A 14,220-nucleotide genomic window follows, 5' to 3' on the forward strand; every position below is an offset into this window, starting at 1 on the left:
GTTGAGGGTTAGTTGCATGTAATTATGCATAATTTACTCTTATTACTATAGTAAATATATGTAACATATGTAACAAGGACACTGTAAAATAAAGTGTTACCAAAATATCTAACGCAATCTTTATTATTTATTCATTTTATTTGCACTTTACAACTGCACTTGCAGACCAAAGTGCTGTACAATCGGCAGCATTGAAACAAAATCTGTTTATTTGTTCTTATTTTATTACTGTTTGAACTTTACATTAGTTAGGCTCCTTATCAAAACGTGAACTTTCACTGGTAAGTAAATTGTTGGTGTCATAATAACCTTATTTATTCGAATACAAGGTTAAACGGGTCAAAAACAACAAAACGATTAGCTAAATGTGACATTAATTTAAAAGGGATTATATCTTAAGGTGAAGAAAGCAAACTGAGGAAAGGAGCAGCATTGATCCGGGCCGTCTCCTGATCCCTGCGGCCGCTTGTCTTAACCTCGAAGAATAGTCTTACAAGTTTTTTCTATAAGACACTTCGTAGCTTTTTTAAATAAGTTACATAAAAACATAGATTAGCCTAATTTGTTACCGAAAACTAAGACTGACTGGCCCTGACTAACTGCTAGTGGGTCATACTAGAACTTAAGACACTGTCTTAACATAATGGCTGTTTATGCAACCGGCCCCTGGAGTCATTAGGACGTGCCCCAGCTGGACACTTCTCCCCTCTTCTCCACTTCCAGCGCTCTCTCTTCTCTGCCGTGGGTTTGAGTCGCTCCCGCGGGGGTAGACGAGGCTTTATATTGGGCTTTATATCGAGCCGCGACTCAGACGGTCTCTAAGCGGCTCCATGGACCTGTGCGTGACCATCAAAGGTGTGTCGTTCCTGCTGCAGACGGGTCTGGGGATCCTAGCGAACACGCTGGTGCTGCTAGCGTACGCACACATGCTTCTGCGCGAGTCTCGGCTAACACCTGCGGACGCTATCCTGTGCCACCTGGCGTTCGCGGACCTGCTTCTGCTGCTAACCCGCGGCGTCCCGCAGACCCTGAGCGTGTTCGGCGTGAAGAACCTGCTAACCGACGCCGGCTGCAAGGCGGTCATATACCTGTACCGCGTGTCGCGCGCGCTGTCCGTGTGCCTGACCTGCATGCTGAGCGTGTTCCAGGCAGTTAGTGTCGCCCCCGCGGCCGGCCCGCTGCTCTCCCGCCTCAAGCCTCGAATCCCGCGGCTAATCCTCCCCGGCTTCGCCGCGCTCTGGCTCCTCAACATGGCCGTCTGCATCGCCGCACCCTTCTTTTCCGTAGCCCCGCGCAACGGCACCGTCCCGCCGTTCACCCTCAACCTGGGCTTCTGCCACGTGGACTTCCGTGATAACCTGTCATACGTGACGAACGGGGTGGCCGTGTCGGTGCGCGACTTCGCGTTCGTGGGCGTGATGCTAGGCTCCAGCGGGTTCCTCCTGGTGCTCCTGTACCGCCACGGCCGGAAGCAGAAGGGCATCCGGCGCTCGCAGGGCAAAGAGACACGCGCCGCTAAGACTGTGTTGATGCTAGTGGTTCTGTACGCGGTGTTCTTCGGCATCGATAACGTCATCTGGATCTACATGCTAACAGTGGCGCAGGTGCCGGCGGTGGTGGCCGACATGAGGGTGTTCTTCTCCTCATGCTACGCCTCGCTCAGCCCGTTCCTCATCATCTCCTCCAACAAGAAGGTCAAAGCGAGGATGGTGTGTGCGAGCGCGGACCCGGCGGATGACAGCAAGCAGTCAGACGTCAAAAACTCTGAGTCCTAGTTAAGCTAATAGTGCTTAAAACTCTATGTTTGTAAGGAAAGACTACGCACATATATTTTCAAACGCGCATACCTATAGACTAAACACAGATGCATGTGCACGCCGTCAGCGTTTTCATGGAGTCACGTTTTGTTTTTAAAAAAAATTCTAAACCTGCATCTTGGAACCTGTTTCAAAGTTTGCATTCTCAAGCCTCCAAACACTGTTGTTGTGCAAATGAACGGCCAGAACACATTAAAAGTTTTCTGTTTTCTGTTAGAACGGTGTCATGTTAGCGGCCCCTAAGTTAATAACTAATCAAAAACTAACTTTAGCTGGACAATAACTTTATTCTAGAGCTGCTGTAAAGCCTAAACAATCTCTGTTACTTTAATTTCCTATCACTGTAAAGCTGCTTTGAAACAATATTGTTAAAAGCGCTGAAGGTGACTTGACTTGTTATATTGTCTCTGTGTTTGAATGTGAAAACTCTATGCACTTAATAAACGAATTGTTGGAAGGTGAACTGTGAGGACTCTTATTTTCACGCGTCTGTTGAGGACTCTTTATTTGACGGGTAGTTTGGTTAACCAAGCAGAGGACGGCACGGCAAGCAGTCAAATGTCAAAAGATGAACTTAGTTAAGCTAATAGTGCTGGCTTACAAACTCTATGATAGTGTGGCGCACAGACTCTTGATAATTGGGAATTACTTGAAATTGCGGTTTTATTTTTGCAGCGGCAGTTATAGGGTTAACGCGGGGGAGTGAGTAAGCAGCGCTTCTGTTCTGTTCTGCGTTCGGAGTAAAAGTTAAGAAACAAAGCCTGTCTGTCATTCTTCAGACGTTACTATTGTCTGTGTTTGAATGTGAAAACTCTATGCACTTAATAAACGAACTGTTGGGAAGTGAACTGTGAGGACTCTTATTTCGACGCGTCTGTTGGCGACTCTTAGTTTGACGGGTAGATTGTTCAACCGTCATCTTGTCTGGTTGTGTCTGGCTTCAGGCGCGCGCACTGAACCGACCCGGAAAACTCGAGCCGAGTTAAACTGACGGTGAGACCGAGTTTAATTAGATTTCCCCCACGCTTTGTAAGCTTTAAAAAAGATAAAGACTCTTATTAAACCTCACCTGCCCGAGAGAGTCGGTCGGGTCCTTGATGTTCGATGGTTTGAATGATGACTTTACTGAGATGAGTCGATCACTTCCGGTGGTGTAGCTGTTAGCTTCGCAGCGACAGTTTGGCACATTGAAAATAAATACAAACTTTTAAAACAAAAAACGTTTATGTAAATGAGAAACGAATCCATGTGAGTGACATAATAATAAGATTATTTACCCTTATGCTGTAAGAATCTGCATTTAATATTCCTGAAAAGAAAGTGCTCAAAACTGGTCAGATATAACCACATTTAAAAACAACTGCGTATGAAACTCTTACTGAATTAACCGTGCTGTTTTCATTCATTTTTAGTTTTTCCATGACAGTATTTTTAATATGTCAGCATTTAACGGGTGAATCTCATGAAATCTAACGAGCAGCAGCGTATTTCATTTACTCAATGATAACAATAATATTTCACATGGTAAAAAAATTGCCTGTTGACTATTGTGTGACTTTAATTTGCGTGCCATTTTTGCACTTGATTTATTATTTTATTGTAATGTACGTCATATTTGATCAGGAAATCTGGTTAATTGTCATGAATAAAGTCAAGATGCAAAAATATTAAATTGATATAATTGGCTGCATTCTGTTTGGTTAGAATATAAATAAAAATATAGTTATATTGTTAATATATATGTGCATGTATATATTGTTGAATTAATTTACTATTGAAGAAATTAAATATAAATAAATATATAGTTAACATGAAATATAATAAAAGGCATTTCTGTAGCTCAAAATGTAGATTAAGGCATTAACAACACCAAGGTCGTGGGTTCGGTTCGCAGGGAAACATGAACGTATGATATTAATCTGCGCTTGTGTTATCAGAGATGGCGGCGATCCGTAAGAAGCTGGTGATCGTCGGGGACGGCGCGTGCGGGAAGACCTGCCTCCTCATCGTCTTCAGTAAAGACCAGTTCCCCGAGGTCTACGTGCCCACCGTCTTCGAGAACTACGTGGCCGACATCGAGGTGGACAGCAAGCAGGTGAGCAGCGCAGGTGTGCGTCATGTGGCTGAGGGTGTGTCATGTGACTGCCGTGTGGCTGAGGGTGTGTCGTGTGGCTGAGCGAGTGTCATGTGACTGCCGTGTGGCTGAGCGAGTGTCATGTGACTGCCGTGTGGCTGAGCGAGTGTCATGTGACTGCCGTGTGGCTGAGCGCGTGTCATGTGACTGCCGTGTGGCTGAGCGCGTGTCATGTGACTGCCGTGTGGCTGAGTGCGTGTCATGTGACTGCCGTGTGGCTGAGCGAGTGTCATGTGACTGCCGTGTGGCTGAGCGCGTGTCATGTGACTACCGTGTGGCTGAGCGCGTGTCATGTGACTGCCGTGTGGCTGAGCGCGTGTCATGTGACTGCCGTGTGGCTGAGCGCGTGTCATGTGACTGCCGTGTGGCTGAGCGAGTGTCATGTGACTGGCGTGTGGCTGAGCGCGTGTCATGTGACTGGCGTGTGGCTGAGCGCGTGTCATGTGACTGGCGTGTGGCTGAGCGCGTGTCATGTGACTGGCGTGTGGCTGAGCGCGTGTCATGTGACGCGTGTGGCTGAGCGCGTGTCATGTGCAGCGTTTGTCGTGACTGAGCGCGTGTCATGTGACTGGCGTGTGGCTGAGCGCGTGTCATGTGACTGGCGTGTGGCTGAGCGCGTGTCATGTGACTGGTGTGTGACTGAGTGCGTGTCATGTGACTGGCGTGTGGCTGAGCGCGTGTCATGTGACTGGCGTGTGGCTGAGCGCGTGTCATGTGACTGGCGTGTGGCTGAGCGCGTGTCATGTGACAGCGTTTGTCGTGACTGAGCGCGTGTCATGTGACTGCCGTGTGGCTGAGCGAGTGTCATGTGACTGGCGTGTGGCTGAGCGCGTGTCATGTGACTGGCGTGTGGCTGAGCGCGTGTCATGTGACTGAGCGCGTGGCTGAGCGCGTGTCATGTGACTGGCGTGTGGCTGAGCGCGTGTCATGTGACTGGCGTGTGGCTGAGCGCGTGTCATGTGACTGGCGTGTGGCTGAGCGCGTGTCATGTGACAGCGTGTGTCGTGACTGAGCGCGTGTCATGTGACTGGTGTGTGACTGAGTGCGTGTCATGTGACTGCCGTGTGGCTGAGCGAGTGTCATGTGACTGGCGTGTGGCTGAGCGCGTGTCATGTGACTGGTGTGTGACTGAGTGCGTGTCATGTGACTGGCGTGTGGCTGAGCGCGTGTCATGTGACTGGCGTGTGGCTGAGCGCGTGTCATGTGACTGGCGTGTGACTGAGTGCGTGTCATGTGACTGGCGTGTGGCTGAGCGCGTGTCATGTGACTGGTGTGTGACTGAGTGCGTGTCATGTGACTGGCGTGTGGCTGAGCGCGTGTCATGTGACTGGTGTGTGACTGAGTGCGTGTCATGTGACTGGCGTGTGGCTGAGCGCGTGTCATGTGACTGGCGTGTGGCTGAGCGCGTGTCATGTGACTGGCGTGTGGCTGAGCGAGTGTCATGTGACTGGCGTGTGGCTGAGCGCGTGTCATGTGACTGGTGTGTGACTGAGTGCGTGTCATGTGACTGGCGTGTGGCTGAGCGCGTGTCATGTGACTGGCGTGTGGCTGAGCGCGTGTCATGTGACTGGCGTGTGGCTGAGCGCGTGTCATGTGACTGGCGTGTGGCTGAGCGAGTGTCATGTGACTGGCGTGTGGCTGAGCGAGTGTCATGTGACTGAGCGCGTGGCTGAGCGCGTGTCATGTGACTGGCGTGTGGCTGAGCGCGTGTCATGTGACAGCGTTTGTCGTGACTGAGCGCGTGTCATGTGACTGCCGTGTGGCTGAGCGAGTGTCATGTGACTGGCGTGTGGCTGAGCGCGTGTCATGTGACTGGCGTGTGGCTGAGCGCGTGTCATGTGACTGGCGTGTGGCTGAGCGCGTGTCATGTGACTGAGCGCGTGGCTGAGCGCGTGTCATGTGACTGGCGTGTGGCTGAGCTCGTGTCATGTGACTGGCGTGTGGCTGAGCGCGTGTCATGTGACTGGCGTGTGGCTGAGCGCGTGTCATGTGACTGGTGTGTGGCTGAGCGCGTGTCATGTGACAGCGTGTGTCGTGACTGAGCGCGTGTCATGTGACTGGTGTGTGACTGAGTGCGTGTCATGTGACTGCCGTGTGGCTGAGCGAGTGTCATGTGACTGGCGTGTGGCTGAGCGCGTGTCATGTGACTGGTGTGTGGCTGAGCGCGTGTCATGTGACTGCCGTGTGGCTGAGCGCGTGTCATGTGACTGCCGTGTGGCTGAGCGCGTGTCATGTGACTGCCGTGTGGCTGAGCGAGTGTCATGTGACTGCCGTGTGGCTGAGCGAGTGTCATGTGACTGCCGTGTGGCTGAGCGCGTGTCATGTGACTGCCGTGTGGCTGAGCGCGTGTCATGTGACTGCCGTGTGGCTGAGCGCGTGTCATGTGACTGGCGTGTGGCTGAGCGCGTGTCATGTGACTGGCGTGTGGCTGAGCGCGTGTCATGTGACTGGTGTGTGGCTGAGCGCGTGTCATGTGACAGCGTGTGTCGTGACTGAGCGCGTGTCATGTGACTGGTGTGTGACTGAGTGCGTGTCATGTGACTGCCGTGTGGCTGAGCGAGTGTCATGTGACTGGCGTGTGGCTGAGCGCGTGTCATGTGACAGCGTGTGTCGTGACTGAGCGCGTGTCATGTGACTGGTGTGTGGCTGAGCGCGTGTCATGTGACTGCCGTGTGGCTGAGTGCGTGTCATGTGACTGCCGTGTGGCTGAGCGAGTGTCATGTGACTGCCGTGTGGCTGAGCGCGTGTCATGTGACAGCGTGTGTCGTGACTGAGTGCGTGTCATGTGACTGGTGTGTGACTGAGTGCGTGTCATGTGACTGGCGTGTGGCTGAGCGCGTGTCATGTGACTGGCGTGTGGCTGAGCGCGTGTCATGTGACTGGTGTGTGGCTGAGCGCGTGTCATGTGACAGCGTGTGTCGTGACTGAGCGCGTGTCATGTGACTGGTGTGTGACTGAGTGCGTGTCATGTGACTGGCGTGTGGCTGAGCGAGTGTCATGTGACTGGCGTGTGGCTGAGCGCGTGTCATGTGACAGCGTGTGTCGTGACTGAGCGCGTGTCATGTGACTGGTGTGTGGCTGAGCGCGTGTCATGTGACAGCGTGTGTCGTGACTGAGTGCGTGTCATGTGACTGGTGTGTGACTGAGTGCGTGTCATGTGACTGCCGTGTGGCTGAGCGCGTGTCATGTGACTGCCGTGTGGCTGAGCGCGTGTCATGTGACAGCGTGTGTCGTGACTGAGTGCGTGTCATGTGACTGGTGTGTGGCTGAGTGCGTGTCATGTGACTGGCGTTTGGCTGAGCGCGTGTCATGTGACTGCCGTGTGGCTGAGGGCGTGTCATGTGACTGGCGTGTGTCATGTGACTGGTGTGTGGCTGAGCGCGTGTCATGTGACTACCGTGTGGCTGAGCGCGTGTCATGTGACTGGCGTGTGGCTGAGCGCGTGTCATGTGACAGCGTGTGTCGTGACTGAGCGCGTGTCATGTGACTGGCGTGTGGCTGAGCGCGTGTCATGTGACTGGTGTGTGGCTGAGCGCGTGTCATGTGACAGCGTGTGTCGTGACTGAGTGCGTGTCATGTGACTGGTGTGTGACTGAGTGCGTGTCATGTGACTGCCGTGTGGCTGAGCGAGTGTCGTGACTGGCGTGTGGCTGAGCGCGTGTCGTGACTGAGTGCGTGTCATGTGACTGGCGTGTGGCTGAGCGCGTGTCATGTGACTGAGCGCGTGTCATGTGACTGGCGTGTGGCTGAGCGCGTGTCATGTGACTGGCGTGTGGCTGAGCGCGTGTCATGTGACTGAGCGCGTGTCATGTGACTGAGTGCGTGTGGCTGAGCGCGTGTCATGTGACTGGCGTGTGGCTGAGCGCGTGTCATGTGACTGGCGTGTGGCTGAGCGCGTGTCATGTGACTGGCGTGTGGCTGAGCGCGTGTCATGTGACTGAGCGCGTGTCATGTGACTGGCGTGTGGCTGAGCGCGTGTCATGTGACTGGCGTGTGGCTGAGCGCGTGTCATGTGACTGAGCGCGTGTCATGTGACTGAGTGCGTGTGGCTGAGCGCGTGTCATGTGACTGGCGTGTGGCTGAGCGCGTGTCATGTGACTGGCGTGTGGCTGAGCGTGTGTCATGTGACGCGTGTGGCTGAGCGCGTGTCATGTGACGCGTGTGGCTGAGCGCGTGTTATGTGACTGGCGTGTGGCTGAGCGCGTGTCATGTGACGCGTGTGGCTGAGCGCGTGTTATGTGACTGGCGTGTGGCTGAGCGCGTGTCATGTGACTGAGCGCGTGTCATGTGACTGGCGTGTGGCTGAGCGCGTGTCATGTGACTGGCGTGTGGCTGAGCGCGTCATGTGACTGGCGTGTGGCTGAGCGCGTGTCATGTGACTGGCGTGTGGCTGAGCGCGTGTCATGTGACAGCGTGTGTCGTGACTGAGCGCGTGTCATGTGACAGCGTGTGTCGTGACTGAGCGCGTGTCATGTGACTGGTGTGTGGCTGAGCGCGTGTCATGTGACTGGCGTGTGTCTGAGCGCGTGTGTCATGTGACTGGCGTGTGGCTGAGCGCGTGTGTCATGTGACTGGCGTGTGGCTGAGCGTGTGTCATGTGACTCGCATGCCGTGTGACTACACTTGTGTCATGTGACTGGCGTGTATCATGGCGTGTGTGTGTGTTCCAGGTGGAGCTGGCGCTGTGGGATACGGCAGGACAGGAGGATTATGATCGGCTGCGGCCGCTCTCCTATCCCGACACTGACGTCATCCTCATGTGCTTCTCCGTCGACAGCCCCGACAGCCTGGGTGAGTCTCGTCACACACACTCACAAATCACACTCACACATCACACTTACACATCACACACACACATCTACACATCACACTTACACATCACACATAAACACACATCAAACATACACATTACAAATACATATCAGACATCTACATCCACATACACACACACATGCATCTACATCACACACACACCTCCACCTCTCTCCTGCTGCTTCATCTCTGACCTTTCTTGCCCTCAGAGAACATTCCTGAGAAGTGGACGCCCGAGGTCAAGCATTTCTGCCCCAACGTTCCCATAATCCTGGTGGGCAACAAGAAGGACCTGCGGAACGACGAGCACACGCGCCGCGAGCTCATCAAGATGAAGCAGGTGCGTTTCTCACTCCTCCGTGTCGTCAAGAGCACCAGTACACATTATTCTCCTCATATTCTCCATTGTTGCGGCTCCTCTCTTCCCAGTCTGTCAGTAACGCTCTGTTTAGTTCCTGTCTCTATGAAGCCCCTCCTTCTGAAAAGCACACTGTGCTCTGATTGGTCGGCTGGAGCAGTGTGTTGTGATTGGTCGAGCGCTTCGAGTGTGTTTGGGAAATGTCCCGCCCCTTTCCATAACCGTCAGTTTAACACACTACTAACTAACTCAACCAGGCCCCGCCCCTTTATTCTGCGCATAAAAAATTAAAAAATACACTAGTTTTGCTGGCATTTTCCTTAAAGCAACACCAAGTAACTTTTCCTCTGCGGTCGCTCTACAGGTTGGAAGCGGAATTGTCCATTACTGCTGTCGTAAATAATTTAGCCTAGCGCATCCTACTGTCGCTCACGCACATGCTCTCTGCTTATCCAGCACCGGCTTTGGAATCATGATGACAATTCAAAATCTTACATGTACTTGTAGTCTACTGTCGAGTACGCTCCACCTATCGGCAATTGTAACGCTTGCCGTAAAGCAAGTCAAATTTGTAGTTTTCTTATGTCTCATTCGGACTACAGAAACGCGACCCGATCTGGCAATCTTACATAGCGTGGATATATCAGATAAAGGACCGCAAAGCGGTGGCATAAGTGCATTTCACCATGTCACGACTTGATGAACAACTGAAACGATTTTGAAAACATTATTTTAAGGTAAAAAATCTTACTTAGTGTTGCTTTAATTCTGTTGAATTTGTTCATTGAAACTTCAGGTTCGATATATTGATGCTGAACGGGTGGGAAAACGCCAAGAGAAGTTCAGGCGAGTCCGGCGTCTGTCGGTATTTAAAACCAAGACTCTGGGGCTTTTGTCGCACTGGAACCACGAATACACCCAAAAAAATGAATGGCTTAGAGGAGTTTTGTGGTTGAAATTAAAAAAGTAACAAATCCTTCTCTCGCGGGTCAATTTGACCCCCTTAGGATGAATGAAATGCGAGGAAAGCTTCAGTTCACATAGAAAAACCTAAAAATTTACCAAAAAATTATTGTATAATGTCTACATGTGTGTCTGAATGCATTCTGAAGAGACTGACTTTAGGACCCAGCGGATCAGCTCATTTGCTCCATATAGAGCTATAAGGCCATCTAGAGTCATGAAATATCATGCTATATTATTTATTTTCCACAAGAGGTCAGCAAAGACTCCCAATGTAAGATATTTGATGTGAAAGATGTGTTACAGAACGCGAGGGAAAGATGAGGGTTAAATCCACAAACCTTGAGAACTTGTCAGATCCTGTGAATCCTCTGTGTCTATCCCGCAGGAGCCGGTCAAACCCGAGGAGGGCCGAGACATGGCCAACCGCATCTGTGCCTTCGGATACATGGAGTGCTCTGCCAAAAGCAAGGACGGCGTGCGTGAGGTGTTCGAGATGGCCACCAGGGCGGCGCTGCAGGCGCGCAAGGGCAAGAAGAACAACAAGTGCCTCCTGCTGTGAACTCACTCTCCGACTCCTGCAGTTCCTCTAGTGCTGAGAGCTCATGTCAGTATTTAACGCTTTCAGACTCGCCGCGAGCCCCAAACACACACACATATGCAACCCATCCGGATCAGCCCTGCACACACACTCCCACAGACTTGAAGATCACTCTTTTGTCTTTCACAATAAACAGACTTTGGTATGTTTGTGTATTAAAGCCTTTATAAGACGCTTGGTGTTTCTCGTGCATTGCTTTACATTTACAGTCATTCACTGAGGAACACGGCGAACGGTTCCCGATAAACATCATAAAGAGCTTGAACACACACGTGAGGATTTCTGCAGTCACATACACACACACACACACACACTGTACATGAAGTTCCTGCTCACACTGAAGAACAGGAGCTTCTTCCCCAGTGGTTCTGTATCACATATATCTAATGATTCTTAAATCAAGATGCATTTACTGGAGAAGAAACATGACTTTTTAGGCACAAACTCACTTAATGTTTGTTCTCCAGTAAATGTGTGTTGATGTAAGAGTGTGTTGATGTAAGAATGTTTAGATGTTTGTGCTGGAGAACGAGACAGAAACACTGAGGAAGAACAGGAGAAGCTGAAGGACGTCACACGGGTCACTGGTGCTTCTTGGCAGTCGCGCGTGTGCGTGCGATGACTAGCGGCAGGAGTGCTAGCAGTGCTATCATCACGCCCAGCAGGGGGCGGTAGAAGATCCAGCCGGCCGAGATCGTCAGCAGAGACAGAGAACAAGAGACGCAGAGAGAGAAGATCTTCAGCCCCGCCGACACCAGCTCACGCACCACAGGAACACACTCCACTGAGAGAGAGAGAGAGAGTGTGTGAGTGTGTGGGTGACACCAGCTCACGCAGCACTTCCATTGTAAAGATCATTAGTTGTTAACTTAGGGGCCGCTAACACGACACCGCTCAAACAGAAAACCCTTAATGCGCTCCGGCCGCTCATCCGCACACAACATATATTTAGTATTATAGTGTTTCAATATTTTGACAGGGGTATGGTCCTAAGGGTAGCATGTACAGAGTGTGTGTGTGTGTGTGTGTGTGTGTGTGTGAGGGTGGCATGTACAGAGTGAACAGCAGCGGCCCTAGTACTGAGCCTTGTGGTACGCCATACTGAACTTGTGATCGATAAGACATCTCTTCATTTACTGCTACAAACTGATAACGGTTAGATAAGTGTGATTTAAACCATGCTAATGCAATTCCACTAATGCCAACATAATGTTCGAGTCTATTTAAAAGAATGTTGTGGTCAATGGTGTCAAATGCAGCACTAAGATCGAGTAACACTAATAGAGAGATACAACCACGATCGGATGATAAGAGCATGCATCAGTGCACCCCAGACTTAAGAGGCCAAACTTGGATTCCTCCGATTTATTACATTTTAAAACTATTTCTAATCTCCCATTCTTAACAAAAATGTTAGACAAAGTAGTCCTGTGTCAGCTTCAAACATTTTTGGTCGACGACAGAATTTTTGATATTTCAATCTGACTTTAGAAAATGTCACTCTACTGAAACGGCTCTTGTAAAAGTGCTCAATGACATTTTTTAGCCACCGACTCTGGAGACTCAGTAGCATTGGTACTTCTGGACTTAAGTGCTGCATTCGACACGGTAGACCATGTCCTGCTGTCTCGTTAAGAACACATAGTGGGCATCAGAGGCCCAGTCTTACATTGGCTTCAGTCTTATATGACAAACAGGAGTTTTTCAGTTCACATGGGTGACTATCGATCTTCCTCCGTAAAGCTGATGTGTGGAGTTCCTCAAGGCTCCACACTGGCCCCCATGTTGTTCTCTTTATACATGCTTTCCCTTGGTACTATTTTTAGAAAATATGACTTAAGTTATCACTGTTATGCAGACGACACACAAATATATTTTCCTCTTAAACATAAAAATAGTTTATAACAGATGGCTGCCTGCCTTGAGGATGTTAAAGCATGGATGTCGCTGAATTTTTTAAAGGGATAGTTCACTTTTAAATGTAAGTACACATTGATGGCCTAAGACACGAAACGAGTGGTTTGTGTGAAAAAACGAACAGTATTTATATCGTTTTTACCTCTTGTAAACACAGCCACGTCCAAGTGATCTGAGGTCGCCGGCGCTTCGGTCTGTGCGTTACAAGAGGTAAAAACGATATAAATACTGTTCGTTTTCTCACACAAACCGCTCGTTTCGTGTCTTAGGCCATCAATGTGTACTTACATTTACGAGTCATTAAATCATGTTTAATTTGGACTTCTCTGTGCTGCTCTTTGAGGTGGAGACCATAGACCTGCATTATATGACTGACAGACAAGAACGGTTTGACCAAAAAAATATCAAAATTTAAACTTCTGCGGAAACAAAGACACCTACATCTTGGATGCCCTTGAGGTAAGCTAAAACATACCAAAAATTAATTTCAAAGTGAACTATCCCTTTAAGTCTGAGGTTATGGCGTTTACATCTTCTAGTGTACATTACACAACAAATGTAAATCTTGGTGCCCTGGCACCTTATGTTAAGCCATATGTTAAAAACTTGGGTGTGGTATTGGATAGTGCCCTAAAGCTTGATAGACAGGTAAATCAAGTTGTGAAGGCAAGCTTCTACCAGCTTCGAACCCTGGTAAAAAATTAAGTCTTTCCTTTCATTCTCAAACTTTGAAAAAGTTATACATGGTTTTATCACTACAAGGCTGGATTATTGCAATTCGCTTTATTTGGGGATCAGTCAATCATCCATAAACCGCCTTCAGATAGTCCAGAATGCTGCTGCCAGAGTTTAGACAGGAGTCAAATAACATATAACTCCTGTCCTTCAGTCACTTCAATGGCTGCCGGTGTGTCACAGAATTAATTTTAAAATTCTGCTATTAGTTTTTAAGTCATTAAATGGGTTAGCTCCGTCTTACCTTTCTGATCTGCTGACAGTCCATCAACCAGCAAGAGCTCTTAGGTCCACGAACTTAGGCCTCTTATACCTCGTTTCCACCAAAAAAGAACTGGTTCGGAACTGGTGCTGGTTCAAAGTTGGTTCAACTTGCGAACCTTCTCAGAACCTGTTTGTTTTTCCACTGACTAGAGAGCCCAGCGAACGACGTAAGTATGACGTGGTAAAAGAACAGTTCTAGTCCAGCAAAGAGTTGGTGCCGCTTTGGAACAATCTCCCTCTTGAAATTAGAACTGCACCCACCCTGTCCATTTTTAAAGTGAGGTTAAAGACTTTTTTATTTGATCTGTCTTATACAGAATGAATGTTGATGCGGTTGTCCCGTTTGTCCTTGTCTTTTATCTTGCTATGGTTTTTTATTTTAAAATTTTTGCACTCTGTACAGCACATTGGTCAACGGAAGTTGTGTTTAATTGTGCTTTATAAATAAAGTGATGGATTGATTGATTGATTAGCAATTCATGTGTGACTCTGATGAGAGCTGTCTCGGTACTATGGTACGGTCTAAATCCGGACTGGAAATCCTCACAGATATCATTTCTTTCTAGAAAGGAACACAGTTGTGAGGATACTGCTTTTTCTAATATCTTTGACAGAAAAG

The 14,220-nt window shown here is 49.4% G+C and overlaps 3 protein-coding genes across 4 annotated transcripts in view; 2 read left to right on the plus strand and 1 right to left on the minus strand.

Annotated features, from left to right (window-relative positions):
• The first annotated feature begins 630 nt into the window (after positions 1-630).
• On the plus strand, positions 631-1,794 carry LOC130072739 (olfactory receptor class A-like protein 1). Its single transcript, XM_056237968.1, has one exon. It carries the CDS (start codon positions 831-833, stop codon positions 1,773-1,775), a length of 945 nt encoding a protein of 314 aa, XP_056093943.1. The 5' UTR covers positions 631-830; the 3' UTR covers positions 1,776-1,794.
• An 856-nt stretch (positions 1,795-2,650) lies between these two features.
• LOC130072741 (rho-related GTP-binding protein RhoA-D-like) lies at positions 2,651-10,859 on the plus strand. 2 transcript variants are annotated; one of them, XM_056237971.1, is made up of 5 exons: positions 2,651-2,810; positions 3,755-3,912; positions 8,622-8,742; positions 8,973-9,103; positions 10,473-10,859. In XM_056237971.1, the coding sequence occupies exons 2-5, from the start codon at positions 3,757-3,759 to the stop codon at positions 10,644-10,646; spliced, it is 582 nt and encodes a 193-aa protein (XP_056093946.1). In that variant the 5' UTR covers positions 2,651-2,810; positions 3,755-3,756; the 3' UTR covers positions 10,647-10,859. The 2 variants fall into 2 exon arrangements, with proteins under 2 accessions (XP_056093946.1, XP_056093947.1); XM_056237972.1 differs by having other exon boundaries at positions 2,661-2,810; positions 3,712-3,912.
• Positions 10,860-11,173: 314 nt separating this feature from the next.
• LOC130072738 (transmembrane protein 43) overlaps positions 11,174-14,220 on the minus strand; it is a 14,787-nt gene continuing 11,740 nt past the window's right edge. Inside the window, exon 12 of the mRNA XM_056237967.1 lies at positions 11,174-11,469. Within this exon, the coding sequence (XP_056093942.1) occupies positions 11,267-11,469 (203 nt within the window). The 3' untranslated portion in view covers positions 11,174-11,266. The remainder of the gene's footprint in view (positions 11,470-14,220) is intronic.

Source organism: Rhinichthys klamathensis, unplaced genomic scaffold (genome assembly GCF_029890125.1).
Source record: "Rhinichthys klamathensis goyatoka isolate OS25496 unplaced genomic scaffold, OSU_Roscu_1.1 h1tg000504l_1, whole genome shotgun sequence".
Lineage (NCBI taxonomy): Eukaryota > Metazoa > Chordata > Actinopteri > Cypriniformes > Leuciscidae > Rhinichthys > Rhinichthys klamathensis.

Coding starts and splice junctions, on each gene's coding strand:
- LOC130072741 (XM_056237971.1), top strand. CDS start 3,757: ATGGCGGCGATCCGTAAGAAGCTGGTGATCGTCGGGGACGGCGCGTGC. Junction 3,913..8,621: donor TCGAGGTGGACAGCAAGCAG/GTGAGCAGCGCA, acceptor TGTGTGTTCCAG/GTGGAGCTGGCGCTGTGGGA. Junction 8,743..8,972: donor CGACAGCCCCGACAGCCTGG/GTGAGTCTCGTC, acceptor TCTTGCCCTCAG/AGAACATTCCTGAGAAGTGG.
- LOC130072739 (XM_056237968.1), top strand. CDS start 831: ATGGACCTGTGCGTGACCATCAAAGGTGTGTCGTTCCTGCTGCAGACG.